Source organism: Spermophilus citellus (genome assembly GCF_964194105.1).
Source record: "Spermophilus citellus genome assembly, chromosome: 6".
NCBI classification, from domain to species: domain Eukaryota; kingdom Metazoa; phylum Chordata; class Mammalia; order Rodentia; family Sciuridae; genus Spermophilus; species Spermophilus citellus.
This window is the reverse complement of record NC_138187.1, coordinates 33,029,910-33,050,608: the sequence shown is the minus strand read 5'-3', so window position 1 is coordinate 33,050,608 and position 20,699 is coordinate 33,029,910. Positions and strand designations below refer to the sequence as shown.

At 41.8% G+C, this 20,699-nt stretch overlaps 1 protein-coding gene across 15 annotated transcripts in view; it reads left to right on the top strand.

The window, feature by feature from the left end:
* Positions 1 to 20,699, top strand: part of TRRAP (transformation/transcription domain associated protein) — a 135,477-nt gene that overhangs the window by 39,573 nt on the left and 75,205 nt on the right. For 14 of the 15 annotated variants that reach the window (XM_081299852.1, XM_081299851.1, XM_081299849.1 and 11 more), the window contains exons 21-27: positions 1,588 to 1,788; positions 10,136 to 10,287; positions 15,099 to 15,298; positions 16,639 to 16,856; positions 16,957 to 17,154; positions 17,803 to 18,063; positions 18,534 to 18,695. In XM_081299852.1, the coding sequence (XP_081155978.1) occupies positions 1,588 to 1,788; positions 10,136 to 10,287; positions 15,099 to 15,298; positions 16,639 to 16,856; positions 16,957 to 17,154; positions 17,803 to 18,063; positions 18,534 to 18,695 (1,392 nt within the window). The remainder of the gene's footprint in view (positions 1 to 1,587; positions 1,789 to 10,135; positions 10,288 to 15,098; positions 15,299 to 16,638; positions 16,857 to 16,956; positions 17,155 to 17,802; positions 18,064 to 18,533; positions 18,696 to 20,699) is intronic. The other variant, XM_081299855.1, reaches the window with a different exon arrangement.

The following is a 20,699-nucleotide window of genomic DNA, read 5'->3' as shown; positions in this document are numbered from 1 at the left end:
TCTTAGACTAGAGGTCAAGGTTGGGAGACTCTCCTTGCTGATCCTGAGGTTTAGAACTTGGGCTTCATCTAGGCTGGAAGATGATGGCATAGGGGTTGGGCTGGTGCCTTGAGGTCCGCCTTCCCTGCTGGTCATTTGGAGAATTGAACAAGAACCTGTTTCAAGAAAAGCACTGTTAGTTGTAGAAGGCTGAGTCTGTTCTGATTCAAGTTTGTGTTAGCATATGATAAAAGAGGAGGCAGAGGTTGTTCCAGGGCCCTAAAAAGAGGATTGGGTCTACTTCTTGCCACACCATGAGTCAGACAAACCTGTAGAGAGATGGATGGAGTCAAGGTCATTTCATATTTTTGGAGATAATTTAAACCCCACCCCAGACAAATGGTACTGTTTGAGTACAGAGGTGCAGGGCATGAGTTCCCAGTGCTGCCTCTTCTGGTGACAGAAGCAGAACTCTTTCCTGAGGCTTCTGAGGATTCTGTGGGCCAGAAGGAGGGTGAGTGAGGGGAGGGAACTTAGTTTTCATATTCCCAGCAGTTACTGAGGATAAACCTCTTTGGACCTATAGGAACACGAGGGAAATTAGAATTTTGTTTTATGTAGAAAAATGTATCATAATTTTATGTTGAATTTGAGTAGCTAGACTCTAACATTTGTCATTGTTACAGTAAGTGAATTAAGAAAATAGACTTTCAGCTGGGTGCAGTTATGCAGGAGGATCCCAGGTTTGAGACCAACCTTGGCAACTTAGTGAAGTCTTGTCTCAAGGAAAAAAAAAAAAAGAAAAGAAAAATATTTTCACTGTGAACTATAGTCATTTTTGGGATTTAGATAATTTAGGTGAGAATAACTTGAGGAAATTTACTGAATGCTTTGGGTCAGTTGAGTGGGTATTCTCTTTCTCTATCCCTCTTTTTTTTGGTCCTGGAGCTGGAAATTAGGGTCTCGCACCTGGAATGCAAGTGTTTAGCACTGAGTTACATCCCTAGCCCTTCCCCCCCCCTTTTTTTTTGGTGGGGGGTGGGCAGGGTCTCACCAAGTTGCGCAGGCTGGCCTCGAACTTGGCTTTTCTTGCCTCAGCCTGCTGAGTTGTTGGGATCACGGTGTACACCACCATACCTGGCTAAGTGCACATGTTCTAAGTGTGCACCTGAATTTATTCCCTGTAGTCCTGGGACTTAGGAACCCTTCTGATTTGTTTTTTTCTTCCTTACCTTCCTTCCTAATGGAAGATTTAAATGTATGAAATAATTTACCCATTTATTTATAAGTTATAAAAGTCTAGTAAGAACAAAGAAAAACACTGAGAGCTCACCCACTTTGTGTCTGATAGTGTGTCACTTCACTGTCTTGCTTGAGCACCTGAGTGTTCATACTGCTCCACTGTGTGTATACAGGAGCATGAGGCATATTTATATATGTGTCTTTTTGTAAAGACAGAATTTTCTAGGAGGACATATAAGACTAATAATGTTGATTTCCCCCAAGAAGGGGACACCATGTTTGAGGGACAGAATTATTGCCATGTCATGTTTTCTGACTTGGAATTTTGTTACCTTCAAAGACTTCATGAAACATGTTGGTCTTTAGGCTTTGTGGCGCACTTTACGAAATCCTGCCGACAGCATCTCCCACGTGGCCTACCGTGTACTTGGTAAATTTGGTGGCAGTAACAGGAAGATGTTAAAGGAATCCCAGAAACTGCACTATGTTGTCACCGAAGTTCAAGGACCCAGCATTACCGTGGAGTTTTCTGATTGTAAAGCATCTCTTCAGCTCCCTATGGAGAAGGTAAAGTTGAAAGTATTTGGGAACTTTACAGAAGTACTATGTTTTATGAATGTTGATTTCTATTTAAAATATGTAAACCACAATCTGCCGCAGTTTTGGCTGGGCACAGAATCACGAGCCACTCAAGCAGGAACAAAACTTTATTTTGAAAAAGCCGCTGATACTCTCTAGGCGCTGGCAAGCCAAACCCGGTCCTCCCACGCGGGCCTCTACCGGCGCGTGTTCCCCCGGAACCGGGGGGCCCGGACCTCCCCCGGAATTTCCTCCTACTATCCTTCCCCAACCAATGGGAACTCTCCAGGAGTTCCGTAACTTGAGTCCGGTAGCAGGCCAAGGTGAACAGCAGGAGCCCAATTTGCATATGAATGTAAATCTTAACATAATCATATCTCAGTGGCTAGCTGGCGTCACTTTACAACCAAAGGTGCCATACATCGTATATTTGCTTGTGGCTCCTAGCATCTGCCCCCTTCTGTTTAATTAAGCAACAAGCAATGTGGCTAGGGACCGTGCCTGGTAGGTTGTCCAATTTAACATATGGTTCTTACCCGTCATGGGAGAACTGACATTTAGGCGTCAGCTTCCTGTCTTAGGTTGAATCCACTGTAATCAGATCAACCCGTCACTGACTACCGGTCCAGCATTCAGCCATGCTTGTGGATAGGCCTATGCACCAGTGGGGGGGTGAGATTCTTGCCTCACCTCTGTTGGCCCCCAAATTTAGCCTTGGTGCCAGTGGGGGGGTGAGGTTCTTTGCCTCACCTCTGTTGGCCCCCAAATTTTAGACCATCACTAATAGAAGGGAGGAGGATACAGAAATGCCACGACACCAAGCCAATTGATGGCTCCTTTGGAAAAATTGCGTCACTGGTGACACCATCAGCAAAGATATGCCAGTATTACCACAATAAACATGGGGTGAGCTGGCAAGGAAATTGCATCACTGGTGACACCATCAGCAAAGACATGCCAGCAGTACCACAATTCGGTGCACCAGATGATATTTCACAATGTATGTAACTGATATATAGTCCAGGCAAGTTCTGCAAGCAGTTCAAATTGGAGGAGTCTATCAATATGTCCATTTTCTCCCAAAGTAAATCAAGTCCTTGATTGAGCATTACTTGTTGAGTTATATTCATTAATGCATCAGTTTATACAGTTTACTGTGATAGCTATCATAGAAGCTGTAGTTTGGTTTTATCTCAGTCTTCACCGGAATTGGGATGGAGATGGAAATTCTGGCAATGATGCTAAAGAGACATTATCCTGAACAGAATTATTAAATATAATGAAAAGGAAAGGTGAAAGTAAACAAACACATCTGTTAAACTTTTTTTAAAAACAATCCTTAACAGCTGTTTACCTAATTTAAATTAGTAAACAAACAGATCTGTTAACCATCTTTAAAAACAATCATTAACAGCTGTTCACCTAATTTAAATTAAACCATATAAATCACGTGAATAAAGAAAAAATTCGGATCCATTTTTTCATGAGCGCTCCTCATATAAGAAATATGGACATACACACATACAGACATACAACACAAAACAGAAGTGTGCACACAACATACAACACATAAGACAATAGTAAATAAAGGCCTTGTAGCTATACCTAGGTGAAATCTCCATTGCAATGTTTAAAAACTCCACAGTCAAAAAATAAAACACAGTCAAAAAAAAAAAATAAATAAAACTGATCAGAAAAACATTAACCTAGGTTTGTATGAGCTCAAAATTAAAATAGAACTTTGATGTGGGAAAAATGCAATAATAAAATACATATTGAAAAAAAAAAAACACCTTGGTTAATCACTGTCGCAGATGTAAGAATAGCCAAGCTGGAGCTCTGGATGTCAGCTGTTATGGATTTGAGTCAAATCATCTTCTTTTTCTGTAGAAATTGTTTTAGTTAATCTCTCTGGAATCCAAATCGGTTGCTGTTCATCCTGTGGGAAAACACAGACAGCGCCCCGATTCCAGACTATCACTGGATCCGGGCCTTTCCATTGTCCTGTTAGAATATCTTTCCAAAGTACCTTAGGCTTATGTACATTTTTTGGGTACAAATGTCTTTCCGCAGCACTAAGTCCCGATGAATCCAAATTTAAAAAGTTTAGAGTAAAAAGGGTTATTTTAAGTTTATCTTTGGGGGATATATACCCCTTTCCAATTCCCTCCTTTTGTTTTAATAAGTACATTTTAATAGTTTGATGAGCTCTTTCAACTATGCCTTGTCCTTGTGGATTGTATGGAATTCCTGTCATGTGAGTAATGCCAAATGATGAGCAAAATTGTTTAAAAGAGGTGGAAGTATAACCAGGACCATTGTCCGTTTTTAACTGTTTTGGAACGCCCACAGTGGCAAAATTTTGTAAGCAATGAGCTATAACATCTTTAGTTTTTTCTCCGGCATGAAGGGAGCCCATCAAAAATCCGGAAGAAGTATCAACTGTAACATGTAAATATTTTAATTTTCCAAATTCTGGCAAGTGTGTGACGTCCATCTGCCAAATATGGTTAGGTATCAGTCCTCTAGGATTGACTCTAAGATTAACTTGTGGTAAAAATGTCACACAATTTTGACATTGTTTTATTATATGTCTGGCTTGTTCTTTAGTTATTTTAAAACGCTTTTGTAAAGTATTAGCATTGACATGGAATCTTTTATGAAAATTTATAGCTTCTTTTACTGTGGAGAAAATATGTATGTCATGTGTAGATTTATCTGCTAGTTCATTGCCCATACTAAGGGCTCCAGGCAATCCTGTATGTGCCCTGATATGACCTATAAAGAATGGATCTTTTCGGTCCCAGATTAGACTTTGTATAGCGGAAAACAAAGAGAAAACAGTAGAAGAAGGTGAAATCCTACCAGCATCTTCAAGGGATACTATAGCATTAACTACATACTGACTATCAGAAAATAAATTAAATACAGAATCTTTAAACATCATAAAAGCTTGTAATACTGCATTAAGCTCTACCTTTTGAGCTGATTGTTTGGGTACTAAAAATGTAAAAGTTTGATTAGGAGTAACTACTGCTGCTGTACCATTGTTTGACCCATCAGTGAATATATTTGGAGTATTTATGATAGGGGTTTTTCTTGTCATTTTTGGAAAAACTACAGGATGCTTAGACCAAAAAGACAACAAAGGATTAGATGGTAAGTGATTATCAAATGAAACACTAGTTTTACACATGATTATTGCCCAAGTATTCAACTCATTAGCTAATTCATCAATTTGATCCATAGTATATGGAGTAATAATTTTATTGGGAGAAATCCCAAACACTCCCTTTGCTGCTTTTATTCCTTTGAGTATTAATTGTCCTACAGCCTCAGGATATCTAGTAAGAATAGTGTTAGGAGAATAAGATAAATGTATCCACAATAATGGACCTTCCTGCCAAAACACTCCTGTAGGAATATTTTTTGTTGGTAGTACAATAAATAATAAAGGCAAACTTATATCAATTCTATCCAAATGCATATTTTCCATATATGTTTCAATGATTTTTAATGTTTTTCTTGCTTCAGGCGTTAACATGCGGGGTGAATTTGGATCTGATGGACCTTTTAGAATATCAAATAAAGGTCCTAACTCTCCTGTTGGTATGCCTAGATAAGGCCTTATCCAATTTATGTCTCCCAATAACTTTTGAAAGTCATTAAGTGATTTGAGTTGATCTACTCGTATTTGAATTTTTGGTGGACAGACCATGGTTGAGGATAATAGAACTCCTAAATAATTAATTGGAAGATTTAATTGTACTTTATTGCTATCTCTAGATTATAATTTTTCAATAAGTTTGTAAGTGTGGCATAACATTCTAGTAATGTGTTTTTATCTTTATGTGCCAATAACACATCATCCATATAGTGAAATATTTGTAGTTCAGGATTTTGATTTCTAAGTGGCTGGATTGCTTTATTAACATAAATTTGACACATAGTTGGGCTGTTAGCCATCCCTTGAGGGAGTACTTTCCATTCATATCTCTGATCAGGACCCTCATGATTCAGTGCAGGGATAGTAAATGCAAAATGTGGACTATCCTCGGGATGAATTGGAATTGAAAAGAAACAATCTTTAATATCTATAGCTAAAACATGCCAGGTTTTTGGTAAAGCAGACAATTGAGGAATCCCTGATTGAGCAGGTCCCATAATAACCATCTCATTATTAATGGCTCTTAAATCTTGTAATAATCTCCATTTACCAGATTTCTTTTTAATGACAAAAATGGGAGTATTATGGGGGGATACGGAAGGTTGTATATGTCCTTCCGCTAATTGTTGTCTGACCAAGTCATGGGCTACTTGTATCTTTTCTTTAGTCAGGGGCCACTGAGGAACCCACACTGGTCTTTCTGATTTCCAAGTAATTTTGATTGTCTCAGTGGCCCTTTCTGAAAACCCAATTCATGTCTATTTATTTCTTGATCTATTTGAATAGGTGCTGTCATACCTTGTTCTTGTTCTCTTAAACTTTTTTCTTTCCTAAAGCCTTGTTTAGCCCTAGTAGTGGGCGTGTTAGGATTGATGTTATTTGTTAATGTCAATCCTAATTGGTCTAGGACATCTCGTCCCCATAAATTTACAGGAAGATGATCCAATACATAGGGCTGTATAGTTCCTTCACATCCTTCAGGATCCCTCCAATCTAATACCATTGCGCTTCTATCGGGATTAGTCGCCACTCCTAGGCCTCGAAGCATTTGAGTGGCTTGTTGTAATGGCCAATGTTTTGGCCATTCTTGACGAGAGATGACACTAAGGTCAGCTCCTGTGTCCAGCAGCCCATTAAAGTCATGTCCTTGAATATTTAATTTTAGCATTGGGCGAGAATCTAAATTTAAAGACAGCATAGCCCAATCTACACCTGTGGAGCCTAATCCCTTGGAACCTCTTTCTACATTACAACTGGAAAATTTATCATGCAGGCTGGGTATTATTAATAACTGTGCTATTCTATCTCCTGGTGAAATTACTGATATACCTCTTGGAGAACTAGCTATAATTTTTATTTCACCCTCATAATCGGGATCAATTACCCCAGGACTTATCATAAGTCCTTTTAGTGTAGAAGAACTGCGTCCCAATAATAAGCCTACTGTTCCCTGGGGAAGAGGTCCTTTTACTCCTGTGGGAATGATTTGAACTCCCATCTCTGGAGTTAGTACTGCTCTGGCAGAGGAGCAGATGTCCAGCCCTGCGCTTCCTCTAGTTTGTCTGATGAGGGATTTAATGGATAATGCGTCCTGGGCACTACCTTGATGGTGCTGTTGGGTTCCTCCATTGCCCCATATATTTGTGGTTTTGGGCCCCGGGGCATTGGGCCCTCTAGTCCGTTTTTTGGCAATGGAGCCTGATAACTTTCTCCACGATATCGTGGGTAAACACTTGGTCCTTGTCCGTTTTTTGACAACGGAATACCCTCTATGGTGGTTTGAGAGCGGCATTCATTAGCCCAATGTTTCCCTCTATGGCATCGTGGGCAAATACCCGGTATTCTATTCCTTTGATACCCAGCTTTGTTAAACCCTCCTCTTATGGGGCAACTCCTTTTAAAATGTCCTGTTTGATTACAATTATAGCATGTTTTTGGCCTGGCATCTAAAGCCTGTTGTACTGCTGCTAAGACTTGCCCTTGTTCATTAATGTCTCTACATAATTTAATATATGTGTTTAAATCTTCATGTCTCCATGGTCTAATGACCTCTCTGCAGCAACGATTTGCTTGGTCATAAGCCAGTTGTTTTATAAATGGCATTACCTGTTCTGTATTTCCAAATATCCTAGAGGCTGACTGAATAAGTCTATCTACAAATTCAGCGTAAGGTTCATTAGTTCCTTGTATTACCTTAGATAATTGACCTTGTAAGTCTCCATGCCCCTGTAAAGTTTTCCATGCCCTAACTGCATCTACAGCAATTTGTGCATATACGCCAGGGTCATATTCAATTTGCTGTCTTTGACCCTCATAAGGTCCCTTTCCCAATAGCATATCTATATTTCTTTGAGGGTAACCAGCTTCTGCATTTCGCCTAGCTGTCTCCATGCAAAATTCCTCATTGGCAACCTTCCATAACAAATATTGTCCTCCGTTTAGCACAGATCGACACATGTTAGCCCAGTCTGCTGGTGTCATGTCCAAGTTGGTAACAGATTCGACCATGCTTATTGTGAAGGGAGCTTGCGGCCCATAGGTTGTTACAGCCTCCTTTAATTGCTTTATTGTTTTGAAATCTAAAGCACGGTGAATTCGTTGCCCTTCTGCCTGCTCAAGTACAGGGCATGCTAATCTTTGGGGTCCTGCCTCAGAATTCCGTCCATCAACTATGGGAGTTGAGGGCCGCTCAGCGGTAGATGGAGCTGTTGGTTGAATTACGCCCTCTGGTGATAGAACGGAGTTAGTAGCAACCTCCTGTTGTAATTCTCCACCTGATGGCTGCTTTTCCTCTAAGCTTGCTTTCTTTAAATTTTCCTCTGTCTGACTAGCTTGAGAGACCTTCTCTTTTGCTTGACCTAGCGTTTTTTCTACCATAGTTTGGAGCTCTAACAATTTATTTAACAGTTTTTCGGTTTGTTTTTTACTGGATTCTAATCTACTATAAAGGTAACGTAACCCAATAAGATAGGATAAAACAAAGCCGAAGCAGAATGAAACAAAAACGGAGCAGAGAATGGTTGTATCGATTTTCTCTTTCTCAGGGCCGAATAACTTCAAACCTTGAGCCAACCATTTTTCCCAGTTCGCCTGAGAAAATTCTAGGGCTAGGGAGCTCGAAATAAAAACAAAATAAATCAAAACAAGAACACATTGTTTTTTGAGATGGTCACCCATCTTGTTGCCTTCCCTCAGGGGCGAGCAATTTTACTCACCTCTAAGCTTCAGGCGTTCCCCGCACGGGCCACCAAATGCCGCAGTTTTGGCTGGGCACAGAATCACGAGCCACTCAAGCAGGAACAAAACTTTATTTTGAAAAAGCCGCCGATACTCTCTAGGCGCTGGCAAGCCAAACCCTGTCCTCCCACGCGGGCCTCTACCGGCGCGCGTTCCCCCGGAATCGGGGGGCCCGGACCTCCCCCGGAATTTCCTCCTACTATCCTTCCCCAACCAATGGGAACTCTCCAGGAGTCCCGTAACTTGAGTCCGGTAGCAGGCCAAGGTGAACAGCAGGAGCCCAATTTGCATATGAATGTAAATCTTAACATAATCATATCTCAGTGGCTAGCTGGCGTCACTTTACAACCAAAGGTGCCATACATCGTATATTTGCTTGTGGCTCCTAGCAACAATCTTCTATTTAAAATATGTGAATAAGACATGCTTTGGGAGGGGGCAGTTTCTAATTTGGAGTAGATTGACGTGGTGATCTGCTTGTTTGGTGAGGGGGTTTTGGGAAGCCAGTGGAAGGTGTTGCCTCAGGAACTTCGGACCATTGAGCACTTCCATCTTGAGCACTTCCATCTTTCCTGAAGACAAGGAAGTGAAACCCAGTCCACCTTGCCCGTGAACTCTTGGCCTGTTTGACTCTCCCCCCAGCTTTATTTCAAGTGCCATTGAGAACCAAGTTGATTCCATACTTGTCTGTCATCCCTAGTACCTACTTTTCTCCCATTCTTTATCCAAAACATAGCTGTGCTGTCTTCTTACTGGCTTTCACACGTATGTAATTATCATTAAGGTTAATGTCTTGCCTGTTAAGAAATTATTATTATTATTAGTAGTAGTAGTAGTAATTTATGATTGTGTTGCCAAATTCTTGGACAGCCTAGTTGAAATGATTTGGAATTAAAGTGTGTGTGTGTGTATGTGTGTGTGTAGCTGTCTGTGTTGGTCTTCTGGGAGAAAACATCGATGCAACTTTTTTCTCTTTTAAAGAGGGAATTTAGTAAAGTAAAAGGTTAGGAAAGCCATCTTTCAGGTGTGAACGAAGACATGGAGAAGGCTGTAGTTTGCAGAAGGTTCAAGAATGTGATTAGGACCTCATCAAGTACAGATGGCACAGACTCTAATTTGACCCAGCAGATTGCCACAAGGTTCCAAGCTCACTTAAAATTTCTGTAATCTCCCAACGACTTGAAATCATTAAACTCCATCTTACATGTTAGTTTGAACCAAGCAATTCCTTATTTCATACTACTACACTCACCATTTCTACAACTTTCATTTGGCTAGTGCTTGCTAGGCTATATTAGCCCTCTGTGCTCTCTTTCAAAGAAAGAAATAAGCCCTAAGGTAATTTTGGGTACTGCCAGGGTTTTCAGTGAAAGCTTTTCAGAATCATGTAATTTCAGTACAAAAGGTAGTTTCTGTGCTGCTTTGTCATAGGCCATCGAAACTGCCCTGGACTGCCTGAAAAGTGCAAACACGGAGCCCTACTACCGGAGGCAGGCTTGGGAGGTAATCAAGTGCTTCCTGGTGGCCATGATGAGCCTAGAGGACAACAAGCACGCGCTCTACCAGCTGCTTGCACATCCTAAGTAAGTGTGTCGCTTGCTGTGACAAAGTTATCTTCCTGCAAGGACGTGGGATGGAGGGGATCTCACAGGTTTCTCAAGTTGGGAGCATGCATCTTTAAGTCAGGAAGCACTCTGGCAGTGCTTGTTTTGGCTTATAGAGAAAATAGAAAGAATTTGGGTGCTGGGAATGAGAATTGATCTCTGCTCTAATTCACTTTCATTGTAGGTCTTACTGCTACCTACAGTGGGTTGAGCCTCAAGAAATCAAGGGGCAGATCCTTTTTCCCTCCCGTTTGCTCACGATTGTATCCATAGCACCTGTGTATGAGAGGCTCTCAGTGGACCTTCCACTTTTCTAGTTCATAATGATCTTTCTCCAAAGACTTGTTTTGATGTTTGTATTTTGCTCTTATCACTTTAGATTTCGAGTGACCTTTACTTAAAGACATTTTGAGATGTTGGATGTGTATTGTCTTTCTCTGTTAAGTTTCAGGGAACAGAGTTTCCCATATGTTTTCACATTTCTTACAGCATCAAAAGTAGTGCTGAACATACAAAAGGTCTTGGTTGTCAAAGGGCATCGATGAGAGAGCAGTCAAGCAAGTGTAGAAGGAAATACAGCAACATAAGTAAGCACCAGTAAGCTTCACCTAAAGCGGAGATAGACCTGTGGGGACATCAGTGTTAGGGTCATGAGAACTAGGTTATATCTATGCCCAATACATTTAAAATGATAAAAGGCATAAACCGCAAGTTACATTGAGAGACTCTTGAGATAAGAAGAAAAGTGTCTGGGGGCTGTAGAATGTTTGCCCAGCATTTAAAAGGACCTGGGTTTGATCCCTGGCACTACAAAAATAGAAAAGTAAGATTCCTGGAGTGCATGCCAAAGAGAAAAAGATGGGAAATTCAAAAGAGAAGAATGACATGAAATATGGAGTGAAACAGCAGAGTTGCTTGAAGTCTCACAAGAAGGGAGAGACTAATGGCTGGGAAACTCTCAGAACTGATGAAAAATTAAACATGAACACAGACTCAATATGATGAGTGCATCCAAAACAGAATTAAAAAAAAAAAAAGCCACACACAGATGCATTACCAGCTACAAATGAGAAACAAAGGGAAGATCTAAGAGCTGGCAGAACAAAATGATGACCTTGAAGCGAATGCTGGATTGGCATCTGTGCAAGCCCCCGAACAGGGCTCCAGCCTGGAAGAGAGTAGCTGCCAGCTTAGAGTCACGTGTCTGGTGGGACACAACCAGGGAAGGAGGGTGAAATTAGGGTGTTTTCAAATTAAAGTGGAAGCCTTCTATCAACACTCTATATAAGGGACACATTCTAAAGGCAGAAGGAAAGTTTCCTTTGAAAGATCTGAGAGGGGAGAAGGAATAGAACTACGAAAATGATAATATGTAGTCAAATGTAAATGGGATGCAGCTGATATGAAAATTGAAGCCTTAAAGATCACAGTCGACTATAAACAATGCATGTTTATCATCTGGCAAATAGATAACCAAATGCGGATGATAGACCCAGTGAAATACTACCCCAGGCCTCAACAAGCAGTGTGCTCAGTGAAAGAAGCCAAACCCAAGATGGCATGTGTGTGAGTCCATTTGTGTGAACCATCTAGGAAAGGCAAGAGCCGGTCAGTGGTAGCCCAGGGGCAGGAATAGAGATTGACAGGGTAATGTTTTAAAATTGGATCATCATCATGGTTTGTGTGACTGTACACTTACTAAAACTTAACTCTTAATTAAAATGAATGCTGTGGCATATATGTTACATCTCAAAAGTCAGAAAAAATATGACAAAAATGAAGAAAAAAAAAAGAAATGAACAAAATAGAGAAACACATGCAGTCAAGTGGTACAGTAAAGCCAAAAGTTGGTTCTTTGAATAATAAAACTGAAAAGCTTCTGGCAAGACTGACTTGGATTAAAGAAGCTTAGTGTCTAGTATCAAGAAGGTGGTGGCACTCTCTCTGTTTCAGATACAAAACAAAAGGATAGTGGTGTCATAGATAACCTTCCTGATAAATTTTTAAAGAATTAATTCATAGATGATTATCTGCAGATACTATTTGGCTTTGTTTCTGACATTGAGATTTTTGAGGAATAGAAGCAGCTATTTTGTAGAGCCTCCGTGTGGGTTTGCTTGGGTCTCTGTTGTTTGCCGGGTTTCTGTTCTCGCGACTAAAAGGCTCAGGGGTCACTCCAGTTAAACTGGGCTAACTGGGCTGCACGAAATAACCACACAAGAGACACAAATACCTTTTTCTTTGGGGTTGCGGTGACAGCTCCTCTGACCTTAAGGGCCTGCAGAAAGAAAAAGAGCACGAGAGCACACTGACACCTTTTATTGAGGGAAGCTATTCAAATGAGGCAAGGGGTCAGGGGGCTGAGTATCTTCATGATGTCCACTGTCAGCAGGTTGACTGACACCTGGGTAGGCCACACCCAAGGGCACACTAAGAGAAAGGGACACACACAAGGCACTTCCATGGAAGATTCTATCCTACACTGGGCAAGGGGTTATATTACAAAGGAACAGGTGAGCATAGCCTCACCCATGGAACTGTAGCAAGACACACCCATGCACGAGACACTGACCCTCGCACCCAAGAAGGGTGCCACATTTCTGCGACTGAGAGCCTCAGCACCCAGCCAGGGAGTATAACTCAGTCACGTGTAAGGTTGGCCTCCCACAGTGGTTGGAGTCAGGTTATGCATGTCCAATAGAAACCTCACACAAGTGCCGCAGTCTGGCTGGGCACAAATTACGAGCCACTCAAGCAGGAACAAACTTTATTTCTGAACTCCACCAGCACACTCCACACACGCTCCCCGGGAACTCTCCCGAACGCCACCCACGTGTCTCCTCTAGGAACACCACACACCAACCGGCACTTTCTCCCCTGGAACTTCCCCAACCAACGGGAACTCCCCAGGCAATCCTCCCGAGAACTCCAAAGTAGCGGGCACCGGAGGTGGACAGTGAAGGTCTAATATACAATTGAATCAATCCAGCATCATCTTAATGGCTCGCCTCTCAACCAATACTATTGGCAAAATGCCAGGGGCCATTCCAACTCGGCTGTGGCTCTCAACATACAAGTTCTCACACACCCTGGCAGGCACCATTAGTGACCTGTCCCATTAGTGAAAATGGTGTTACCCTGGCTCTCCACTAAGGCTATTATTTTACTCTTTTACATATAAATAATCAATGGGAAAGATGTTGAGATGATGAGAAGAGGTGAGTAATCTGTTTCTCATCAGACTTACCCATTGGTTATAATGGCACTCATGGACGATCCTCCTCCATTCAAGTATTATTACAGTGATTACAAAATGATGGTTTTGCTTTCTTTTTTTTTTTTTCCTCAGTTGAGATTTATTTCACATCTCAAGAACTCACCAACTCCAAGTGAACAATTTTATGAGTTTAGTAGCTAGTGAGTAGTTCAAATGTAAATGTCTTAGACTAGTTTCATCTCCCTATTAAGATCCTTTGTGCCCATTTTGGTTACCCCCCTTTCTTTCCCCCACCCCAGGCGGTGATTAATCTTAGACTTTTCCTCCTCTTCTAATACTTATTTATAGCAGTGTGGACTCTTGAATTCTTATTTAATAGATTGTCATACATTGGATGGTCCTCCATATTTTGTCAGGGATACTTAGTAACTGGGAAGAAGAAATTTGTGAAAAAGTCCAGGAGAAGTCTACCTTAGGATTCGGGAAGCAGGACAGAAGCCCTCAGCTGGGCTCAGCAGGGAGGTACGGGGTGAGGAGGAGAGCTAGGTGGGCCAGGCTGAGCTTACCATAAGTCATAGCTTTTTTCATGTTTTTTTTGTTTTGTTTTGTTTTATCATTGATTTGAGTTACTTTTTTAAGATTTGACTTTTAATTATAAAAGATCAAAAAAGATCAAAATCAAACATTGACTTTCTTAAAAGTTGCTGTGAGCAGACAGGGCCTTAGCATTTGCTCCTAGTGTTGTGGGGGGTAGGTGATGGGTTCCAGCTTCCTCTGGCTGACCATAGGCTCTTTTGCCTTCAGTCACAGTTGCCATTTACTGGACTTTTAGGAATATTAGGGAAAAGCAAGTTGGGGGCAATCGTGGGACTCAGGCATCTGGGGCATTTAGATCCTGGGTGGCTGGCTTATTTATTTATGGTGCTGGGAATTGAATCCAGAAGTACTTTTACCACTGTACTCCATGCCCAGCCCTTTTTACTTATTTATTTATTTTTTCAACATATTAACAGCCATGTGGTTACACATAACTCATGACTTTTTTCATGTTTATTTGATCATTGATTTGAGTTACTTTTTAGAATTTGACTTTTAATTATAAAAGCTCAAAATCAAACATTGATTTTCTTAAAATAGAAAATAGCAAATATGTTGTCTTTTTCTAATTTGCCTTTGATTCATGTCTTGTGCTCATATTAGGTAGAATATATGTCTTGTGATGCATTGACTTTAAGTTTTTTTTTTTTTTTGAAGAGACAGAGTCTCATTAAATTGCTTAGGGCCCCTCTAAGTTGCTGAGGCTGGCTTTGCACTTGCCATCCTCCTGCCTCAGCCACTCAAGCTGCTGGGATTACAGATGTGTGCTACCATGCCTGTCCTGACTGTAAGTATTGATAATGAAATTCACATTTGATTCCAGGTGTTGCTAAAGTCAAAGAAAGAAATTAACTCACCACTCCTATCAAGAGAAGGTGGAATTGGGCAGGTTGAAAATTAAGAAATTAGTGATAGTGGATTCATCAACTCAAAATGAGCTGGAGGTTGTGATGATGGATTTAATTTTGTCTTTCAGCTTCACAGAAAAAGCCATACCCAATGTCATCATCTCGCACCGCTACAAAGCACAAGACACTCCAGCCCGGAAGACATTTGAGCAGGCTCTGACGGGGGCATTCATGTCTGCTGTCATCAAAGACCTGCGGCCCAGTGCCCTGCCCTTCGTAGCCAGCTTGATTCGCCACTATACCATGGTGGCAGTGGCCCAGCAGTGCGGTGAGTGTAGGGAGCTGTTGGCACAGGAAAAATTGGTCAGAATGTTTTGTTTCAGAGAAGCTGAGTAATCAATTTTTAGCTTTTGTTTTCTGTGGTAAAGATTATTGGTATTTTGGTGGTGGGCACCATGACAATTTAAAGGCATTGCCAGATTTTGTCTGTAAAATACATCCAGTTGAATCTTCAGACCCTTTGTTTTTGGTGGAAAGTGGAGGCTGAAGCCAGCCTTCACCCACCCTGCTCTCCCACCCTGCTCTCCCACCCTGCTCTCCCACTGGGTGCTTCTTTTGGTCCCCATGGGCACCCATCTTGCTTTTCCTACCTGGAATGGCTGCTCACCTCTGCTTCAGTGGCTCTCAAACACCTGGTGGCGAAGGAGTGATTGTTTATCATTTTTATTTCTGATCCATTATAGATGATGACAGTGAAATGTTCTGGCCCTACCAGTTGTTGTGTTTCTGAAAACGTACTCAATTCTTTTTTAATCTCCTCCCACAAGTAGTAATTAAGTCTGCAGGCCAAGCATTGCTTCAGTCAGTCCTCAGAACCCTTCCTCTTGAGGTTGACCAGCAGTTTTCTTAGGAATGCTGCACAACTTTCCCCCTTTTCTCCCTTCTTGGCTGGAACAGTCAGTAAGACACAATTGAACACTTCAGCTGTTTCTCAGGGTTTCTTCTGTTTACATTGTCTTTCCAGCAAAACAAATCTTGCTGAGTTTGATCTTGCCTAGTATTGGAAGTTAGTAACTGGAGTAACCACCAGGTGTTAACTGCCAGTTACTTTGGCAGACTGTTCTGAGTAGGTGTATCCTATGGCACAGCTGAGCGCTGTTGATTTTCTGTTACTTGTCAGGAGTATCCACAGCACAGCACAATAGTTCCCAGGCTGGGTCCCTTAGTCTTTCGGTGACTTTGAAAAAAATTTGTGTTTTTCATCTTAATCTAATACTTTTCTGAGTCATGATTGACAAAATTGGAATACAATAGTATATCATGAAAAATATTCAGAAAGATAGCCTTCGTGTGAATTAGACCACTTAATGACAAATAATTGCAGTTCAGAGGAGATTGTTTTAAGGTACGTGCTGGCTTTCATTGAATTCTTAATGTCAAGAGGGAAATGAGAGGAGCTGGGTTTGTGGCTCAGCAGTAGAGCATTTGCCTAGCACATGCGAGGCACTGGGTTTGGTCCTCAGCACCACATAAAAATAAATAAATAAAATAAAGGTATTGTGTCCAACTACAACTTAAAAAAAAAAAAAAGAGGGAAATGAGGTCCTTTTGCAGTTTGTAAGGGCCAAGAGTGTTCATGTGTTCTCACGCCTGCCCTCTCTCCTTCAGGTCCCTTCTTGCTGCCTTGCTACCAGGTGGGCAGCCAGCCCAGCACGGCTATGTTTCACAGTGAAGAGAATGGGTCCAAAGGAATGGATCCTTTGGTTCTAATTGACGCGATAGCCATCTGCATGGCCTATGAAGAAAAGGAACTGTGCAAAATTGGGGAAGTGGCCTTAGCTGTGATATTTGATGTTGCAAGTATTATCCTCGGCTCAAAAGAGAGGGTAAGGACGGACCGAGTATTGATGATTTGGCGGAGGTTCAGGAAGCTGGTGGTTTAAGAATTGAATTGACACCTTATGGGTTGTTTGCTTCTCTCTCCAGGCATGTCAGCTGCCCCTGTTTTCCTATATTGTGGAGCGCTTGTGCGCTTGCTGCTATGAACAGGCCTGGTATGCAAAGTTGGGGGGCGTGGTGTCTATTAAATTCCTCATGGAGCGGCTCCCCCTCACGTGGGTTCTGCAGAACCAGCAGACTTTCCTCAAGGCTCTCCTCTTTGTCATGATGGACTTAACTGGAGAGGTAGGTGATGGGTGGCCCCAAAGCTAACTCGCCATACTCTTTTTCAAGAAGCTGCTCTGCCTGGGGTGCAGTTGGTCTAAGACAGTTCTGCATTATGCTCTCATCCCAACGTGGGAACTTAGATATTTAGTTTCATTACAGCATCTTTAATAAAGAGATTGTTCTGACTCAGGCTATTTCTGGGTACCCAGATACCTGTTTGCTACATTAAGAATAGCACAGAGCAGAGTGCCTCTGAAAGGGGGAGCACGGGCTTCCTGTGTACTCTGAGGTTTCCATGGGGGTTGCTTCTTCACAAGCCCACGTGCAGCTCTTACTCATGCAGATGGGATGTCGTAGGCATCGGCAGCTTCCCACAGGTGTTGCTTCCTTCACAAACCCTCGGGCAGCTCTAGCTCATGCAGACAGGATGTGGCAGCATCAGCAGCTTCTCTTTGTTAAATGCGAGGGTCCTATCTAGATCACATTTTCTGTTCTGAATGACAAGTAGGAATTGCCTATAAGGAGGTAACGTGGATGACATGAAGAAGCTTCTTTTAAAGCGGCTGGTGTGAGGGGTGGAACCCCCAGGAACAGCATTTATGGCAGAAGGTGGGGGAAGTGGGCAGCATCACTCTCTTCTGTATCTAAGGCCTCCTTGATCCACAGGTTTCCAATGGAGCTGTCGCCATGGCAAAGACCACCCTGGAGCAGCTCCTGATGAGGTGTGCGACACCTTTAAAAGATGAGGAGAGAGCGGAAGAGATTGTGGCAGCTCAGGAGAAGTCTTTTCACCACGTGACCCACGATTTGGTTCGAGAGGTCACCTCTCCAAACTCCACTGTGAGAAAACAGGCTATGCATTCACTGCAGGTATTGGCCCAGGTCACTGGAAAAAGTGTGACAGTGATAATGGAACCCCATAAAGAGGTGAGATTTCTGATGCTGGAACCAGCATAATTTTTTTTCAGTTTGAGTTGTTGATAGTGTTCAATTTATAATAATTTTGTGTCTTTGTCACAAAGTACTATAATTGCACATGTTCTTTTTAATCTGATGTATGCAAATAATGGTGTATTAATATTTATGACTGTATCAGTAATTGTTAGTGTCAAGTGAGCAGAAGGCTTGTTTCCTGAGTCTGTGAAGCACTATCTGATAGTTTTGTTTTAAGAGGGGTCACTCTGGAGCCTGAGGTACTAGACCTGCCCTGGTCTGTGACCAGCTCTAACAATGTGAAACACATCCTCTCCCACTCTCAGTAAAGGGCACCTGTAGTAACTTCACCTTGCCATGGCTTTCAAAGTGGTCATTGGGGAATATAATGAAAAAAGGTGAAAAGACGTCTTTGTTTTTCAGGGGGCATCTGGTTAGTGATACCCTGTCTTTGGCTTTCCTAGGTCCTCCAGGACATGGTCCCACCCAAGAAGCACTTGCTCCGACACCAGCCTGCCAATGCACAGATTGGCTTGATGGAAGGGAACACATTCTGTACCACACTGCAGCCCCGGCTCTTTACGATGGACCTTAACGTGGTGGAGCATAAGGTGTTCTACACAGAGGTAGGGGGTGGTGGTGCGGAGTGGTGTAGATGGTGATGACATGGGTCTGCTAGCCTGTCTTTGTAAGCAGAGACTGGTCAGGCAGCCTTCAGAGAAGGCTTGGAGAGCAATTCAGGTAACTAGCCCTAGCCTGGCACCACACTCTGAGCAGGTGTGTCAAAGCTGGGATCTGGTAGGAAAGAGGCACTGTGCCCAGAGATGCTCAGCAGAATGGTGCTGTTCCCCGAGTCCTTAGAACTCAGACTTATAGGGAACCTTCTCTAATTTAGGGCCTCTGCAGTTTTGCTTAAGTGATAAAGCTGTACCCCCTGCTTTAATCACTGTTGTAGCATTGGTTCCTAGAATAACGCCAGCCAGAGCAAGGGCCAAATTATCGAACTTAGGGATCACTTCCATGTACCATATGCTGTTGAGAATGTCATAAGCACCCTTACTTAGCTCTGACAGTGCCCTAGGAGGCATAGATGCTTTTGATTTTCATTTTGAAGATATGGCCGTTGAGTCTGAGGGTTTGTTACTTGCTCAAGGCCACAGAACAGGTTAGCTGCGGAGCTTAGATTTGAATTAAGAGTCTTATTTCACAGCATGGTTCCCAACCATTGCACTCCCTGGCCAGGTTCTCATTTCCTTTAGTGGACTTGCTCCTTGACCCAGACATGCATCTTCTAGATATTTGTCATGTAAACATTCAACTGTGAGGTGATAATTAAATAGAGAATTAGTAATGAACACAAATTAAACCATGATAAAGTCAAATTATAAGACTTAATTCTTAGAGTATAATAACATTCTGGTTATCAGCCCCAATTTGAAATTTTCATGGGACATGAATTTTGCTTTTGCAGGCATTATAGAGTAAACTGAGGCAGAAATCCTAAGGAAAGAAATTCCTCCTGTAACTAAACCTGAATGTCCAACTATAAAAATTTACCTTTTTGTTTTCTTTCTTTCTTTTTTTTTTAAGCTCTCTGTTTTTGCTTGGGCATGAGGCTGTGGTCTTTTACACCTTTTTATATCCTTCATAAAAGAGTTATTGCAAAGTGGGAGGACAACTTCCCTTGCCTGTTCTGGATTCAGACATAGTATAACATTCATAGAAGACTCACTAAACCTACAACCAGAGTCTGGTAGCATTGAGGACATTAAATTAGTTTTCTAAATGTTCATCAGTCCTCCAGCTGTACCAGAATATGGGAGAATCACTTGAAAAGTATAGGCTCTAATTCCTCTCCCTGGAGACCCAAGTTCAGTAGATCAGGGTGAGACTTGGGAATTTGCTCTCTAAAAGTCTCCCAAGTGATCCTGGAGTATGACCATGTCTGGAACTCTGGTTTGTATTGAGTTACCCAAAACACACATATTCAACGCCTGCCCCTACACCTACACATGCATACGCTCATATGGGAGAGGATTGTTGAAGGTCATACAAGGACTTGGTAGTTTCCTCTGGGGAGTAGAATTTGGTGGATGACTGGAAGTGTTTCACTATGTGTTCTTTCCTACTGCTTTCATTCTTTTACCAGGTAGGAATTTTAAAGGGAAAAATATGATAAAAACCTATATTAGTTTTCTAAAATGTAAAGAGATGGCAGAAATAGTATTAGAACAATATATACATATATGTTATTTTAAATATTAGATACATAAATATATACTTGTATGCCAACATGTCTGAAGGATAGCTTCTGGAATTCCCAGTGACATTCAGCCTCCTTCATTATGCTCTTCTGTGCTGGAAAAGAAAAAAAAGTGACCACTCAAATGCTTGCATTATGTCCCATGTCTCTGAGTGCTTGCCCAGGGCCCAGGGGAGGCAGCTTTGAACAAAGGGGAGACGAACCTGCCATCTGGGATTTGCAGTTAGATAAACATCCTCTGTTATTTAAAAATAAAAAAACAAAAACAAAAAAAACATGGTGTCAGAGTGAGTGAGGACATGTCTAAGAATTTATTTCACTCATGAGGTTAATTCAGCTTTGCTTTAGAATAGAGTAGCTCAGTCAT